General features: G+C 33.4%; 1 protein-coding gene across 1 annotated transcript; it reads right to left on the reverse strand.

The window, feature by feature from the left end:
• Window positions 1-2,920: 2,920 nt before the first annotated feature.
• LOC132621432 (probable disease resistance protein At5g66900) lies at window positions 2,921-8,238 on the reverse strand. The gene is made up of 5 exons (XM_060335697.1): window positions 7,242-8,238; window positions 5,807-6,198; window positions 4,944-5,329; window positions 4,467-4,678; window positions 2,921-4,376 (listed from the first exon to the last, which is right to left on the reverse strand). The coding sequence occupies exons 1-5, from the start codon at window positions 7,969-7,971 to the stop codon at window positions 3,535-3,537; spliced, it is 2,562 nt and encodes an 853-aa protein (XP_060191680.1). The 5' UTR covers window positions 7,972-8,238; the 3' UTR covers window positions 2,921-3,534.
• Between the last annotated feature and the right edge of the window lie 4,495 nt (window positions 8,239-12,733).

Here is a 12,733-nt window from a genome sequence, read left to right on the forward strand (position 1 = left end):
AAAATACATATACATATTTATACACAATTATACAATATTGTATAAGTAGGTATAAAATATAGATCTGGACTGATTACATTATGTATATGGGCATATAAACATGTATAAAATGAACGTGCATGATGCAAGGGTTAACTTTATCTCTTATTTAATTTTGTAGTGCATATTAAAATATTTGTACAAAAATATAAATGAAGTAGTGCTTACTTAAAGGACAAAAATGTCGTTCAATATTTAAAGGACGTACAATTTTATCTTTCAACTTTTTTACTAAGAGGCTTCCTACTTGTAGACTTCCTACCATCTCGACTTGTAATGAAATTCTGTATTAATGTGTAATAAACAATGAAATAAAGAAGAGATAATGAAAAGATCATTTTTATATGGGAAAATTTCAGAAATATACAATTTGCTTAGTTATATTGCAAAAAGAAATTCCAAAACTTACATTGCAAAGCTTTAGCCTAATAACACTTTATACAGTGTTATACACTTATATACAAAAGACAGTTACATTATGTATATAGGTGTTTGAAGGTGTATAATGTGTAGGTATATACACTAAAAAATATAATTATGCAATATTATACACAAAATAACGCACATATACTCATTTATAGACAATTATACAATATTGTATAAGTAGGTATAAAACATAGATCTGGACTGATTACATTATGTATATGGGTGTATAAACCTGTATAGAGGTGTGTCTATACCCATGTACGATATTATACACTATTATACACCCATTACCCCAGTACTTACCAGTTTCTCCACCTCCGGCGACTTCCCCACCGTTGGCATGACCCGAGATTTCTCGCCGAAACTCATCATCGGAGCTCCGTCGGGCAACAACCACAACACCGCCTCCGCAATATTTTTTGTAAGATTTGAAAATATGGGTCAATTTTGATAGCATTGTTACACTAAAAACATAGGGTGTAATTTTCTCTTTTTATCATCTTCCTAACCTAAAATGATACGATAAAGAATACATTCAACTGTTAAAGGGCAAACCGTGGGATTATAATCATTAAAGACCAGTAAATTATTCAGTTTACCTAGCTAGTACAATTTATTGTAAAATAATTTACTCCCTCCGTTCACTTTTACTTGTTCACTTTGGACTTTTCACGTTGTTTAAGAAAATTAAATAAAGCACACAATTTACCAATTTACCCAAATTAATTGGGGCATATTTTTATTGGATTTAAAAAAATGATTTGAAGTGAGTATTTAATACTATAGGTAAAATAGGAAGAAAAAAGTTGTCTTATCTTGATATGCGAAAAATGACAAGTATAAATGAAAATCTATTTTTGGAATAGTGAACAAGTAAAAGTAAAAGTAAAATCCATTCCATAATAAGTGACTTTTTAGGCTTTTCATTTTGTTTCAAAATAAGTGGTTCTTTAGGATTTCAAGAAAAAATTGATCTTCTTCTTTCAAAATGACTCTTATTTACATAATCAAAAATCATTAAGCTTTTCTTTTTCTAGGCATTTAATTAGGGATAAGTTAGTAAAAATATTCCTAATTTTTTAGGAGTGAGCACTTTCTTAAGAGGTGTGCATAAGCCTAAAAGTCACTTATTATGGAATGGAGAAAGTATATTTACGTAAATGAAATATTACTACTATTTAATTAGATTTTAATTTAGTGGAAGGGTAAAATGGTAATTAGATAGGAGTTTGCCACTTTTAGTGTTATATGATTACCTGAAATTCGTAACTCATCCTTAAGAATTGAAGAGCATAAATGCACCTTTTCAATTTGAGTTGTGAATGCAAGCGAGTTCTTATAGGGCAATTGTCACTACTTCTTGATCCGAACTTGGGTAATCTATTCATGACCAAAATGAAGCTTGAATGAAACTAAGTGGAGGTCCGAACTAGCTCATTTTGAAGAATCAACAAATGCCTTGTGGTTTGGAGTGAAATGTCATTCGAACTGAGAGCTAGCATATCTTCCCGAAATGCGTTGAGGCGCAATACAGACTTACATTCAATTCAGTGTCACTTGGCTAGACAAACAAGCCATCAGGTTTGGGAATGCCTGCATGATAACCGCAGGTAAGGGAGTACAGGAATTTTGCGCGAAACGAATAAAGATCTTGCATAGAGCACAAGCCTCCGACAGAAATTTGCAGTCAAACCAAATCGATTTTTGCATAGCCAATTAAGGATAAGAAGGAAGGCCCTCCCACAAAACTAATGTACTGAACTTTCCTTTTAGCCTCCCAAAGTTCAAATTCACATTGGTTTGCTGTGCCAACTGCTACTAGCTTTTATGTATTCTAGATCTAATATCAGCCTCAAACAAGATGTGAATTGCAGACAGTGTTATGATTTATTAATCTTAGAAGTTATTTGATCAACCTTGAGCTGCATCTTTCAAAAAATTGTGTTTTTGGCTAAAGATATCCGTTAACTATAACGTGTGTTGACACTCAATTTTGGCTCGCCACATTTGCAATTAATTGGTCAAATTTCTTGAATTTTAAATATAGTAAAATAACCTTTGCAAAGCCAAAAATATTTTCCTGCTTAGTTCCGATGTTATTTTGCCATTTCATTTGGCGAGATACCCTAATATATACATATTGTCTCTAATTTCTTCGAAATAGGAGTTTAGAACACCTTTTGATATAAGTTCTTGAATTAACTCTATTAGTAACGTAATTAATCTTAATCCACTAATTTCGAATACTAAGATCAATTACGGTTCTTATCACTTAATCTTAAAATTTGGGGATTTTATTCTCGAATTTCACATATTTTTAAATTTTGCCTTTAATCTTCATATTTTCGCTCCGCAATACTTTCTTGTTTTATTCAAATAACCCGATTCTTATCACATATACATATTATATACACTCAAAACAAAAACACACTCTTAATTCAACCAAACATATAAGTTTAAAAAAGAGGAAAAATCATTAGCACTAAATAGGAATTACTGCTAATCCATTGGACTAGCTGTGGACCTACAACTAATCTTCCTTTTGACAAAGAAGCATCTATATTATTATGGATCGCTTTACATGCATAAATAGGAATACATCAGGGTCAGGGTCCAAAGCCCTATCCAAATTTAAGGATGTAAATGGATGGCCGTTCCATAAATCAATACACTATGTTCTTTATGAGCCTACTAAAGTTCAAACTTACATTAATCTACTGCACTAGCTTTTCTGCATTCCAACTCTAACGACAGCTCCAAATAAGATGTCAATTCCTTGACAGTTGTATGAAACTTATTAAGTGAAATGATCAATCTTGAGCTGCATCTTTTCACTGAAAATAATATTGGAGAAAGTCCTTATGTGTTGGAATATTGAGAACACATGCAACTGTTAATAGCCTTCACACATGGCTACCAGTTCAGCTCATTTTGTTCTACTCCAAAGTCGCCTCAAGAAACTTACCTTGATTGTTGCTGTTGATCAAGTTATTCCAGTGGTTGCTTTGCTCTATCCATCCATATTCAAGTTCCACCAATGCAAGTGCTCCAACAGCATCTTACTTGAAATCAGATAAATAATGATTTATGCAGCAAATTCAAATTGATATCTTCCTTTATCACAGTGATTCTCAGATTCCTCAGATATTCCTTAAAATATTCCCATAAAGAGGCTGTTTCTTCATCACATACAACATCTTCCAACTGCACTAGTTTCAGCACAGAATTGGGAAGCTCAGTAAACCCCAGGCGACTTCCCATGCAGACGGTCCGTAAAGAACAGAGTTGATCCATTTCCATTGGCAAGCAGTCCATATCTACACAATCATATACATCAAGAAATCCCAATCTACTAAGTTTTACAATTGATTTTGGCAACTCAGCCAATTTTGTGCAAGAATGAAGCCTTAGTACTTCCAAATTTGTCAACCTCCCAAGCTCTTCGGGAAGGGCAACCAGTTCGGGACAATAACAGATGCTGAGCCTTTTAAGATCAACAAGATCACATATTTCAGCTGGTACTTCTACTAAGTCGTTGCAGTACTCGATATTCATCTCCACGAGTTTTGGCCACATGTAAGGCATGTTGGCAGCAGAGTTTTCAAATGCCTCCCCGATTTCACACATGATCAGGGAGATTTTGCGCAAATTTGGTAGCTGCAAATTGGATGTGAAAATCGATGTAACAGAAATGCGTTCCAGGTTGATTCTCTTAAGATTGAGCAGAGAACAAAGCTGAAAGTTATTCAATTTGGCTGGGAAGAAACCATTATTTGTCATAATCAGAGTCTTCAATTCGCTCATTTGTACTACAAAAGGGGGTAAGTTATAGGTACTTGTTTCAAAGTTCAATACAAGGACTTCAACTTTAGGACATTGCACGTCATACCACTCAGAGGAGAAATCTTTATCTGCAATTCCAATAGCAGAGATAAGATGAAGCAAATTTGCAGAAGACATTTCTAATTTTGACCAAAAAGGAGAAAGGATGGATAACAAACCTGTGATTATAGACAAAACCTCCACTTGAAGCAGCTGATGTCTTTGTTCAAACCACCACGTAGGAAAGTCATTCCCCTTGATGTTGATATATATTCTCATTCTCTCTTCTACCGGCTTCTCATCACACTGGTGGATGACCAGTTCTCTCAGCATATCATGCTGCTGTATGTAATGTAAATTATGTAAGCCAACAACTGCTGGTGCATCCTTTCTGTGAATCAGCATGAACTAAACAATCAGATATTGGATAAAGAATCTATTCAATGAATCAGCTAACTTGATAAGTTCAACAATGGGATACACCATAGACCAAAAAGGTGGAACCGGGATAAAATGAAGCCAGCCACTGGAATGTTCTACCGACCTAACTCTATGAGTTCTAAATTAGTTCCAAACAGATAAATATTCATGTAGTGGTTCCATGCATGAAGTAGCAAAGACAGTACAGTTTCAAGACAAATTGAAGCAAGTTATACCTTGCAAGGGCGAGATTAACCAGGTTTTGTGAAGACAGTTCAAAGAAGATGGCCATTGCATTCATGCCATCTTCATCTAGATTGTATCGTTCCACCCACATATCCAAAAGAGCAGCAGGATGAATTCTTTGATCTTCAGGAAATGATCCTAAATCCAGGTAGCAGTCTCTTAATGTAGTTGTTTCTCTGCTGCTGTAAAGAACTTTTTCATCCAAGGCATCGATGCTGGCTTGCAAAGAACGAAGCAGATCATTCTCAGTAGGGAAGAGAATTTGTCTTTTAGACTGCATCATTACTCTGTTAAACCATATCACCTCAGGCTGGCCACACAATGAACGTCCTACAACTCTTAGAGCCAGTGGAAAACCGCCGCAACTTCTCACAACCTGCCATTCCATGCCATCATTTAGATCCACAAAGCAGAGAACTTTATATCATAAATGAATTTGGGGAGGTCTTATTTAGAAATCAGATCTATATTATTTAGCAAAGATGCTGTTGGATTTTTAAAAGATGGTGGAGGAGCAAGTAGATTAAAAATGATTGAAATTGTCTCTAAACTTGTATTAAGCATAGAAGGCTTTAAATAGCCAATTTCAAAACAGAAAATCTGCAGAATAAAATTCAAAAACCTAAATTATCTCAACTAAACTGATCTAACTAACTATAAATTTAAACAAGACTCCTCCTATGCTAAACTACTTATTATTCTAGTAAATCAGCAGTAACAGAAGTAGATTCCAACAGATGCATTTTCACTCTTTTTTCTTTCAAGCACATGCACAATAGCGTATACATTTCACATGAATTCATAACCTAATAATTACTCAAAAAGACCTTTGTAAACGAAGATAGTCTTTTACCTTATGAACAAGATCAAGCCGCACATTAGGGATGCTATCTTTAAAAGCTGAAGTGCAGAAGAGAGCCTTGGCATCCTTTTCACTCAAAAGATTTAATTTATATGTATAAAATTTTGGGAACACAAATCTCGAAGTGACCAGAATCTTAAATCCAGGTATCTGAAATACAAAATTCTCGATGTCGAAATCTGATTCAAACCAAACATCATCAAGCACCAGCAATACAGGTTGAGATGCACTTCGTCTAAGGAGGTTATTGAGTTGGGAGATTGCATCTTGCTCAGTAGAAAACTCTGGCACCTTGTAGTCTTTCTTCTCGAAAATTTCCCCAACAATGCGTTTGATATTTGGTGTTTTGGTAACAGTGACAAAAAAGATGCTCCTGTATTTGTCTGTTAAGAGAATTAGATCAAATATGCTGAAAGTTCAGCAAGAAACTTAATATAACATACGAACATGATGCAACATTACATGTCAACTAGTCTTGCCATAATTTCAGTAATCAGATAGGCAATAAGTGGATTTACAAAAAAGAAGCAGCTATATTTCTTCTTTTATGGGATCAGAGACGAGCTAGACTTTAGGTACAAGGGGCTTTCTTCCATGCTGTCAGAAGGATATTGTGAAACCACAGGAAAAGGTAAAGCTATAAACTGCGTATATAGAGTAAATCACAACCCAGAACACAAATTTCTCTTTTCTCTATTCTTTGCCTAACAAGAAAACATAGTATTATGTTCATGTGAAGTATTCAAGTGGTTCCAATGTAATCATAAAACAAAAACGCATAGATGAGAATTCAACCGATAAATGGACAGAGTAAGAATCGATTTAAGTCATAGAGAAATTGATCCAGGTAGTCATTTGAGTTCACGCGATTCGAGGACAAAGGGTGTGTTTAGTATGGAGGAAAACATTTTTCCATGATTGGTTAGTCAAAATGTGTTGAAAAACCTTTTCTCTAGGAAAACAAGTCCTTAAAAATAAGGAAAATGGAGTAGGGAAAACAAGTTTCATAAGTGACTATCCAAGTTCATTGTCCCCTCGCCATCCGGCCAGCGCCCCCAACCCCTACCCCTTGACCATCCCACCCCCAAACCCCCACCGCATAGTGTTTTGCTAGATTACATATAAATATTTTTGGGATAATATTTTTTCTTACTTACCAACCACTAGAAAATAAGTAAGAAACCCACTTGTTTTCCAAGAAAAGATTCTCCATGGAAACCATTTTCCTTCATACCAAACACACCCAAAGTGGAGAATTAGCTTTTTGAACTTACAAAGGAATACAAGTAGTTTCTTCTAAAATAGATCATGGACCTATTTTAAGAAAGCCAATTTCAATTACATCTTATAAACTAGGGAAGGACTAATTTAGCAGTATTAATAGTATCAGACACATTTTACATGACAAACAATAAACATGAAATACCTTTGATATCTTCCTCTTGACAAACCATAGCTGCCAAAGTAGTCTTTCCACATCCAGCAGGAGCAGAAAGAACAACCACCTGATCTTTCTCATCAAGCAGTTTCAATTTCAATTCTTGAAGTGGCACTTCAAATCCAACCACAGAATGAGGAATTTGGGGCACATCAGCCCATCCTGAAAACCCATTTCCATTTGAGCTGCCAAAACTAGAACCACCACCACTCATCCACCCTGAAGACCCACTAGAATTTGTAAACCCAATACTACTACCCGATGCCATCAACGACATATTTCTCATCATCGAGTGAACCTCGTCCAATTTCTTACCATGTTTTTTACACTCAACCAGAATCATTTTAGTATCTCTACACACCTGAATCAACCCGTGCATCTGGCAGAACTTAACCAGTGAACTTTCCAACTTGGTGAGATCCTTGGAGTACTTCCACTTCTTCAACGCGTCGTAGCATTTAGTCTTGGAACACTTGCGAACTAGCTCTTCACCTTTCATCAGGCGCTTCCTAAACATCTCTACTTCTTCGTCTCGGCCATCTAGAGCTTTGCTTAGCCTCTCAATATCAGCGAAAACTGGTTCGATTTCCATTAATGTCTGCTTTAAGCAGAGGAATTTGGAGCGGAAAGTGGCGATGTTTATACCAACATCAAGAACTGCTTTGTATAGTATGTCAAAGACTGGACCCAAAGCAGCACCTCCTACGAGATCGGACATTGCGACGTGTACTCTAAAATGACCTAATTTGGGGCAAGTGTTGGTGAAGTATAGTAGAGGGTCGTCTTGTAGAGGTTAAGCATTGACAGTGGTGCTGAGAAAGATCCTTTTCCTTTGTAAAAGAGATTGCAATGGTCGGAAGCTTCGACTTTGGTCCTTTAACTGTTGACTTTGGTGGCGATGCAAAGTTACCGAGTCAACAATTTGTTCTTTTTCTATCTCCAATTGGCTGTTGCTTGGAAACAACGTATAGTTAATAATGCAACAATAACAACTAGTGTAATTCACTGGGAATATAGAATTTACATACATCTCTGCTTTCAAAATACTCTCGGCTTAAGATAAAGCATGATAAAAAAAAAATGAGATAAGACAATCAATTCAAAGCAGCATGAAAATAAAGGGTCAATAATACTCCTGAATTTTCAAACATTGTTTATTCAAACCCTGAATTTTCAAACATTGTTTATTCGAACCCTTCGTTATACTTTTCGCCCAATTATGTCACTACAGTTATAGTATGGCTTTGAGTTGCTCCTAATTTAAACGGCCACCCACGATTGCAGCCTCTGAACAAAATAACTCATCCCCAATTTGTTTTGTAAATTGAAAAATATCGTCATATTTTATAAATATACCCTATTCTTATGTATATATAGGTTATTCTTCCTTTAATTAAATCCACCCAGATCCGACCCAATTCCCTTGTTCGGTTTCACCCAAATATCTCTCTTGTTCGGTTCCTACCTGCACCTTGGCTATTGTTTGGAAACAACCGCACAATTATTAGTAGTACGCTCCTCCAGTTCAATATTATATGAGGGCATTTGATTGATTAAATTTAAATCTTTTTTATTTTTGAAAATACAAATCTAAAATAAGTTGGGTAATATGATCGTATTTGATTGAAAATACTTAATAAATTTAACAAAAGAATTTTACTATTTAAGATCTAAAATAAGTTGGATATTTTTTGTGGCTATTAATAGCTCATCAAGGGATGCGTTTGGTTACTCGGTCTAAGATGTTATTCCTCCGTTTTAATTTATTTGTCTTAATTTTTATTTTTTTTAGTTTCTGTAAAGAAAAATATAAAAAAAATTGGCAACCTTTAATTTCTGCATTCCACATGATATGTTTAAAACCACAAACATTATACATATCTGTAGTTTAAAATAACAAAATTTAAAAGTTTTTTTTACTTTTTTAAATGTCGTGCTCAATCAAACTAAGAAAAAACAAATTAAAAGAAAGTGAGTAATTTTGATATAAAATTTTGGATTACATTTGTGATGTGTTTGGTGCTTTGGTTGTAGGAATTAGCTAAAAATCGATATTAACTCTATATCAATTTTTTAAAATTATTTTTTACATATAAGATGTTGTATTGTAAATTCGAAATTACAATCTCGAGATATTCTCGTTACGGACCAAACAACTCATAAGGGTAAAATTGAAAGTCTGGATACCAACTGTCACACAACGCGTTCCTGAGATGTCTTGGAAAGGCTACGTGAAGCTAGCAATCGATGTTCAAGTGGTCAAAGGCACCCTTTGTATGCTAGACTAGATTGTTAGTACCGCCATAGTAACATCACAATAAATCATCTTTTTGAGGTTCACGTTCTTAAAGGTGAGTCGATCATTAGATATTCTTTTCCGTCTGCCATAAAATGGAAGAAATGTAATGAAACTTCTTGTGATGGCTACTGAATAATCTTCTTTTACTTTCTCAATAATAAAAAAAAAATACCTTTGTATTCGTTCGACAAATTTTCTTCAATCCCACCCAAGCTCAAGCTCAAGCTTGATATTGTTTGAATTTTTGTGGAAAGAAAAGAAAAAGCGGTTCACAAAAACCACTATATCTATAGATCCCATTAAATCATTAAATCTGGCGGCTGCTTTCTCTTTAATTAATGATGCACCAACCACTAGATCGATGATGAATCTCTTTAAAATCAGCTTTTTGATCGGTGATTCACCGGCCACTAAATTTAGAAATCGCACCTTATTCTCAAACCTGGTGACTCAATTGATTGTAAAGCATGCCCTTAGCTTAAAACTCAAAGTTGTGTGGACCTTTATCTTTTCTTCATTCATCTCTCTTTAGCTTTTGCACACTATTTCAAACAACTTGGAAATATAGGTAGCTGTTATTAAATTAACTCAACGAAGTTGACAACTTGACATTTTCTTATTTAAAGAAAATAAGAAGAGAAAATGTAAGTATTTGCCAATGTCGATGAGGTCTTTGGTATGCAATTAGCATTGGACCTAGAGCCTGTTTGGATGGGCTTATGCCTATAAGCTGCAAACAACTTATAAGCTAAAAAAAAATAAGTTGGATAGTCTAACTTATTTTTTTGGCTTATAAGATGTTTTCAGCTTATAAGCTGCTTTAGATAAGTTAAGTCAAATGAGCTCAATTACTTTTTTGAGCTTATTTTAAGCACAAAATGACTTTAAGCTGGTCAGTCAAACACTCAAAAAAGCTGAAAACAGCTTATAAGCAACTTATAAGCCAATCCAAACGGGCTCCTAATATACAATTGAGTAGCAATTAGTGATTTTAGATCAAATTCAATCACTTAAAAACAATAGTGGATGTAACAAGTAGTCAACACTATGTTTGACTTTAATTGAAACATTGAATTGTTTAAATTCAGCTAAATATTATATAGGATTGAGCAACAATTAGCAACCTGTGAGATAATCAATCAGTTTTTTACCCGCAAGGGTGGCTCAGTGGGTTGAGCATGTGACTTTCATAATGAAGGTCTCAGGTTCGAAATCTCCTACCTACGACAATAGGAGATTTGCCTTCTGGGTTGAGCTCGTCGCATGGGGCTTGCCTAGTGCGGGTTACCTCTCCTGTGTGGTTTGTGAGCTATTGAGCTGGATTTACGCTGTGCGCACCTGAAGAGTAGCGGTTGCGGGTTCCAAGTCCTAAAAAAAATTAATTCAATCAATTTATAAAAAAAAATAAAAAAATAAGATGTAACAAGTAGTCAATACAATGGTTGACTTTAATTGAAACATTGAATTATCTCAATTAGTTAAATATTAGATAGAATTGAAGTAACAATTAGCAAGTTTAGCTCTAATTCAATCAATTTAAACAAAAAATAGTGGATGTAACAAGTAGTTAACCCTATGGTTGACTTTAATTGAAACATTGAATTCCTTCAGTTTAGCTTAGTACTATATATGATTGAGTAAAATGTTTGCTAGGTTTTGAGTCAATTCAATTAATTCAAAAGAAAATATATGTAAAAGGTAGTCAACACTATGGTTAATATTAATTGTAATATTGAATTATCTCAATTTAGCTAAGTATTAGATATGAGCATGTTTAAATCTAATCCACAATTTAAAAAATATAATGGATTAAACAAATAGTCAACACAATGAATTTCACCAAAGTTCCTCAATTTAGAGAGAGAGTTCCAGGACTACCTACACAATTTTCCTTGTTCCTAGATTTTAAATATGTGGACGTAACAAGTAGTTAATACTATGCTAATGGTTTACTTTGGTTGAAATATTAAATTTTTTCAATTTAGGTAAGTATTAGATATGATTGAGTAACAAATTACAAGTTTTGATTTAATTCAATTTTTTTTTTTTTTAACAAAAATAATGGATGTAAGAAGTAGTGAACACTATGGTTGACTTTAATTGCAACATTAAATTATCTCAATATAGTTAAGCATTAGATAGGATTAAGTAACAATTAACAAGTTTTGATTTAAATTCAATCAATGGATGTAACAAGTAGTGTCCCTTTGGGTACATCCGATAAAATTAAAACGATACAAAGAGATGTAACGAGTAGTCAACACTGTGGTTGACTTTGATTGAATTGAATATCTCAATTTCTCTAAGCATTAGACATGATTAAATAAAAGTTAGTGTTGATTCAATTCAATCATTTTGAGAAGAAAAAAAAAAGTGGATATAAAAAGGAGTCAACATTATGGTTGACTTTGATTGAAACATTGAACTATTTGAATTTAGCTAAGTATTAGATAAAATTGAATAACAATTAGCAAGTTTTGATTCAGTTCCATCATTTAAAAAGAAATGGGTGTAACGAGCAGTCAACACTATGGTTGACTTTAATTGAAATATTGAATTGCTTCAATTTAGCTAAGTATACATGATTGAGTAACAATTAGCAACTTTTTGATTTAATTCAATCGATTTTTTTTAAAAAAAAAGTAGACGTAACAAGTAGTCAATACTATGATTGACTTTGATTAAAACATTGAATTATCTCAATTGGATAAGCATTAAATAGAATTGAGTAACAATTATCAAATTTAGATTTAATTCAATCAATTTAAAAAAAAAATAGTGGTTGTAACAAGTAGTCAACACTATGGTTGATTTTAATTGAAACATTGAATTACTTAGATTTAGCTAAGTAATAGATAGGATTGAGTAACAATTAACAACTTTTGATTTAAATCATTTTTTTTTAAATGTAAATGTAGCAAGTAGTCAATACTATGATTGACTTTAATAAAAATATTGAATTATCTCAATTAATTAAGTATTAAATAGAATTCAGCAACAATTAGCAGGTTTAGATCTAATTCAATTAATTTAAACAAAAATAGTGAATGTAACAAGTAGTCAACACTATTTATAACTTTAATGAAACATTGAATTGCTTCAATTTAGCTAAGTATTATATAGGATTGGATAACAATTAGCAACTTTTGATTAATTCAATCAATCAATTTTATTTTTTATT

The sequence above is a fragment of the Lycium barbarum genome, chromosome 12, assembly GCF_019175385.1.
Source record: "Lycium barbarum isolate Lr01 chromosome 12, ASM1917538v2, whole genome shotgun sequence".
Lineage (NCBI taxonomy): Eukaryota > Viridiplantae > Streptophyta > Magnoliopsida > Solanales > Solanaceae > Lycium > Lycium barbarum.

Coding starts and splice junctions, on each gene's coding strand:
- LOC132621432 (XM_060335697.1), bottom strand. CDS start 7,971: ATGTCCGATCTCGTAGGAGGTGCTGCTTTGGGTCCAGTCTTTGACATA. Junction 5,330..5,806: donor GGCTTGATCTTGTTCATAAG/GTAAAAGACTAT, acceptor ATGGAATGGCAG/GTTGTGAGAAGTTGCGGCGG. Junction 4,377..4,466: donor GGTTTTGTCTATAATCACAG/GTTTGTTATCCA, acceptor TTGGAATTGCAG/ATAAAGATTTCTCCTCTGAG.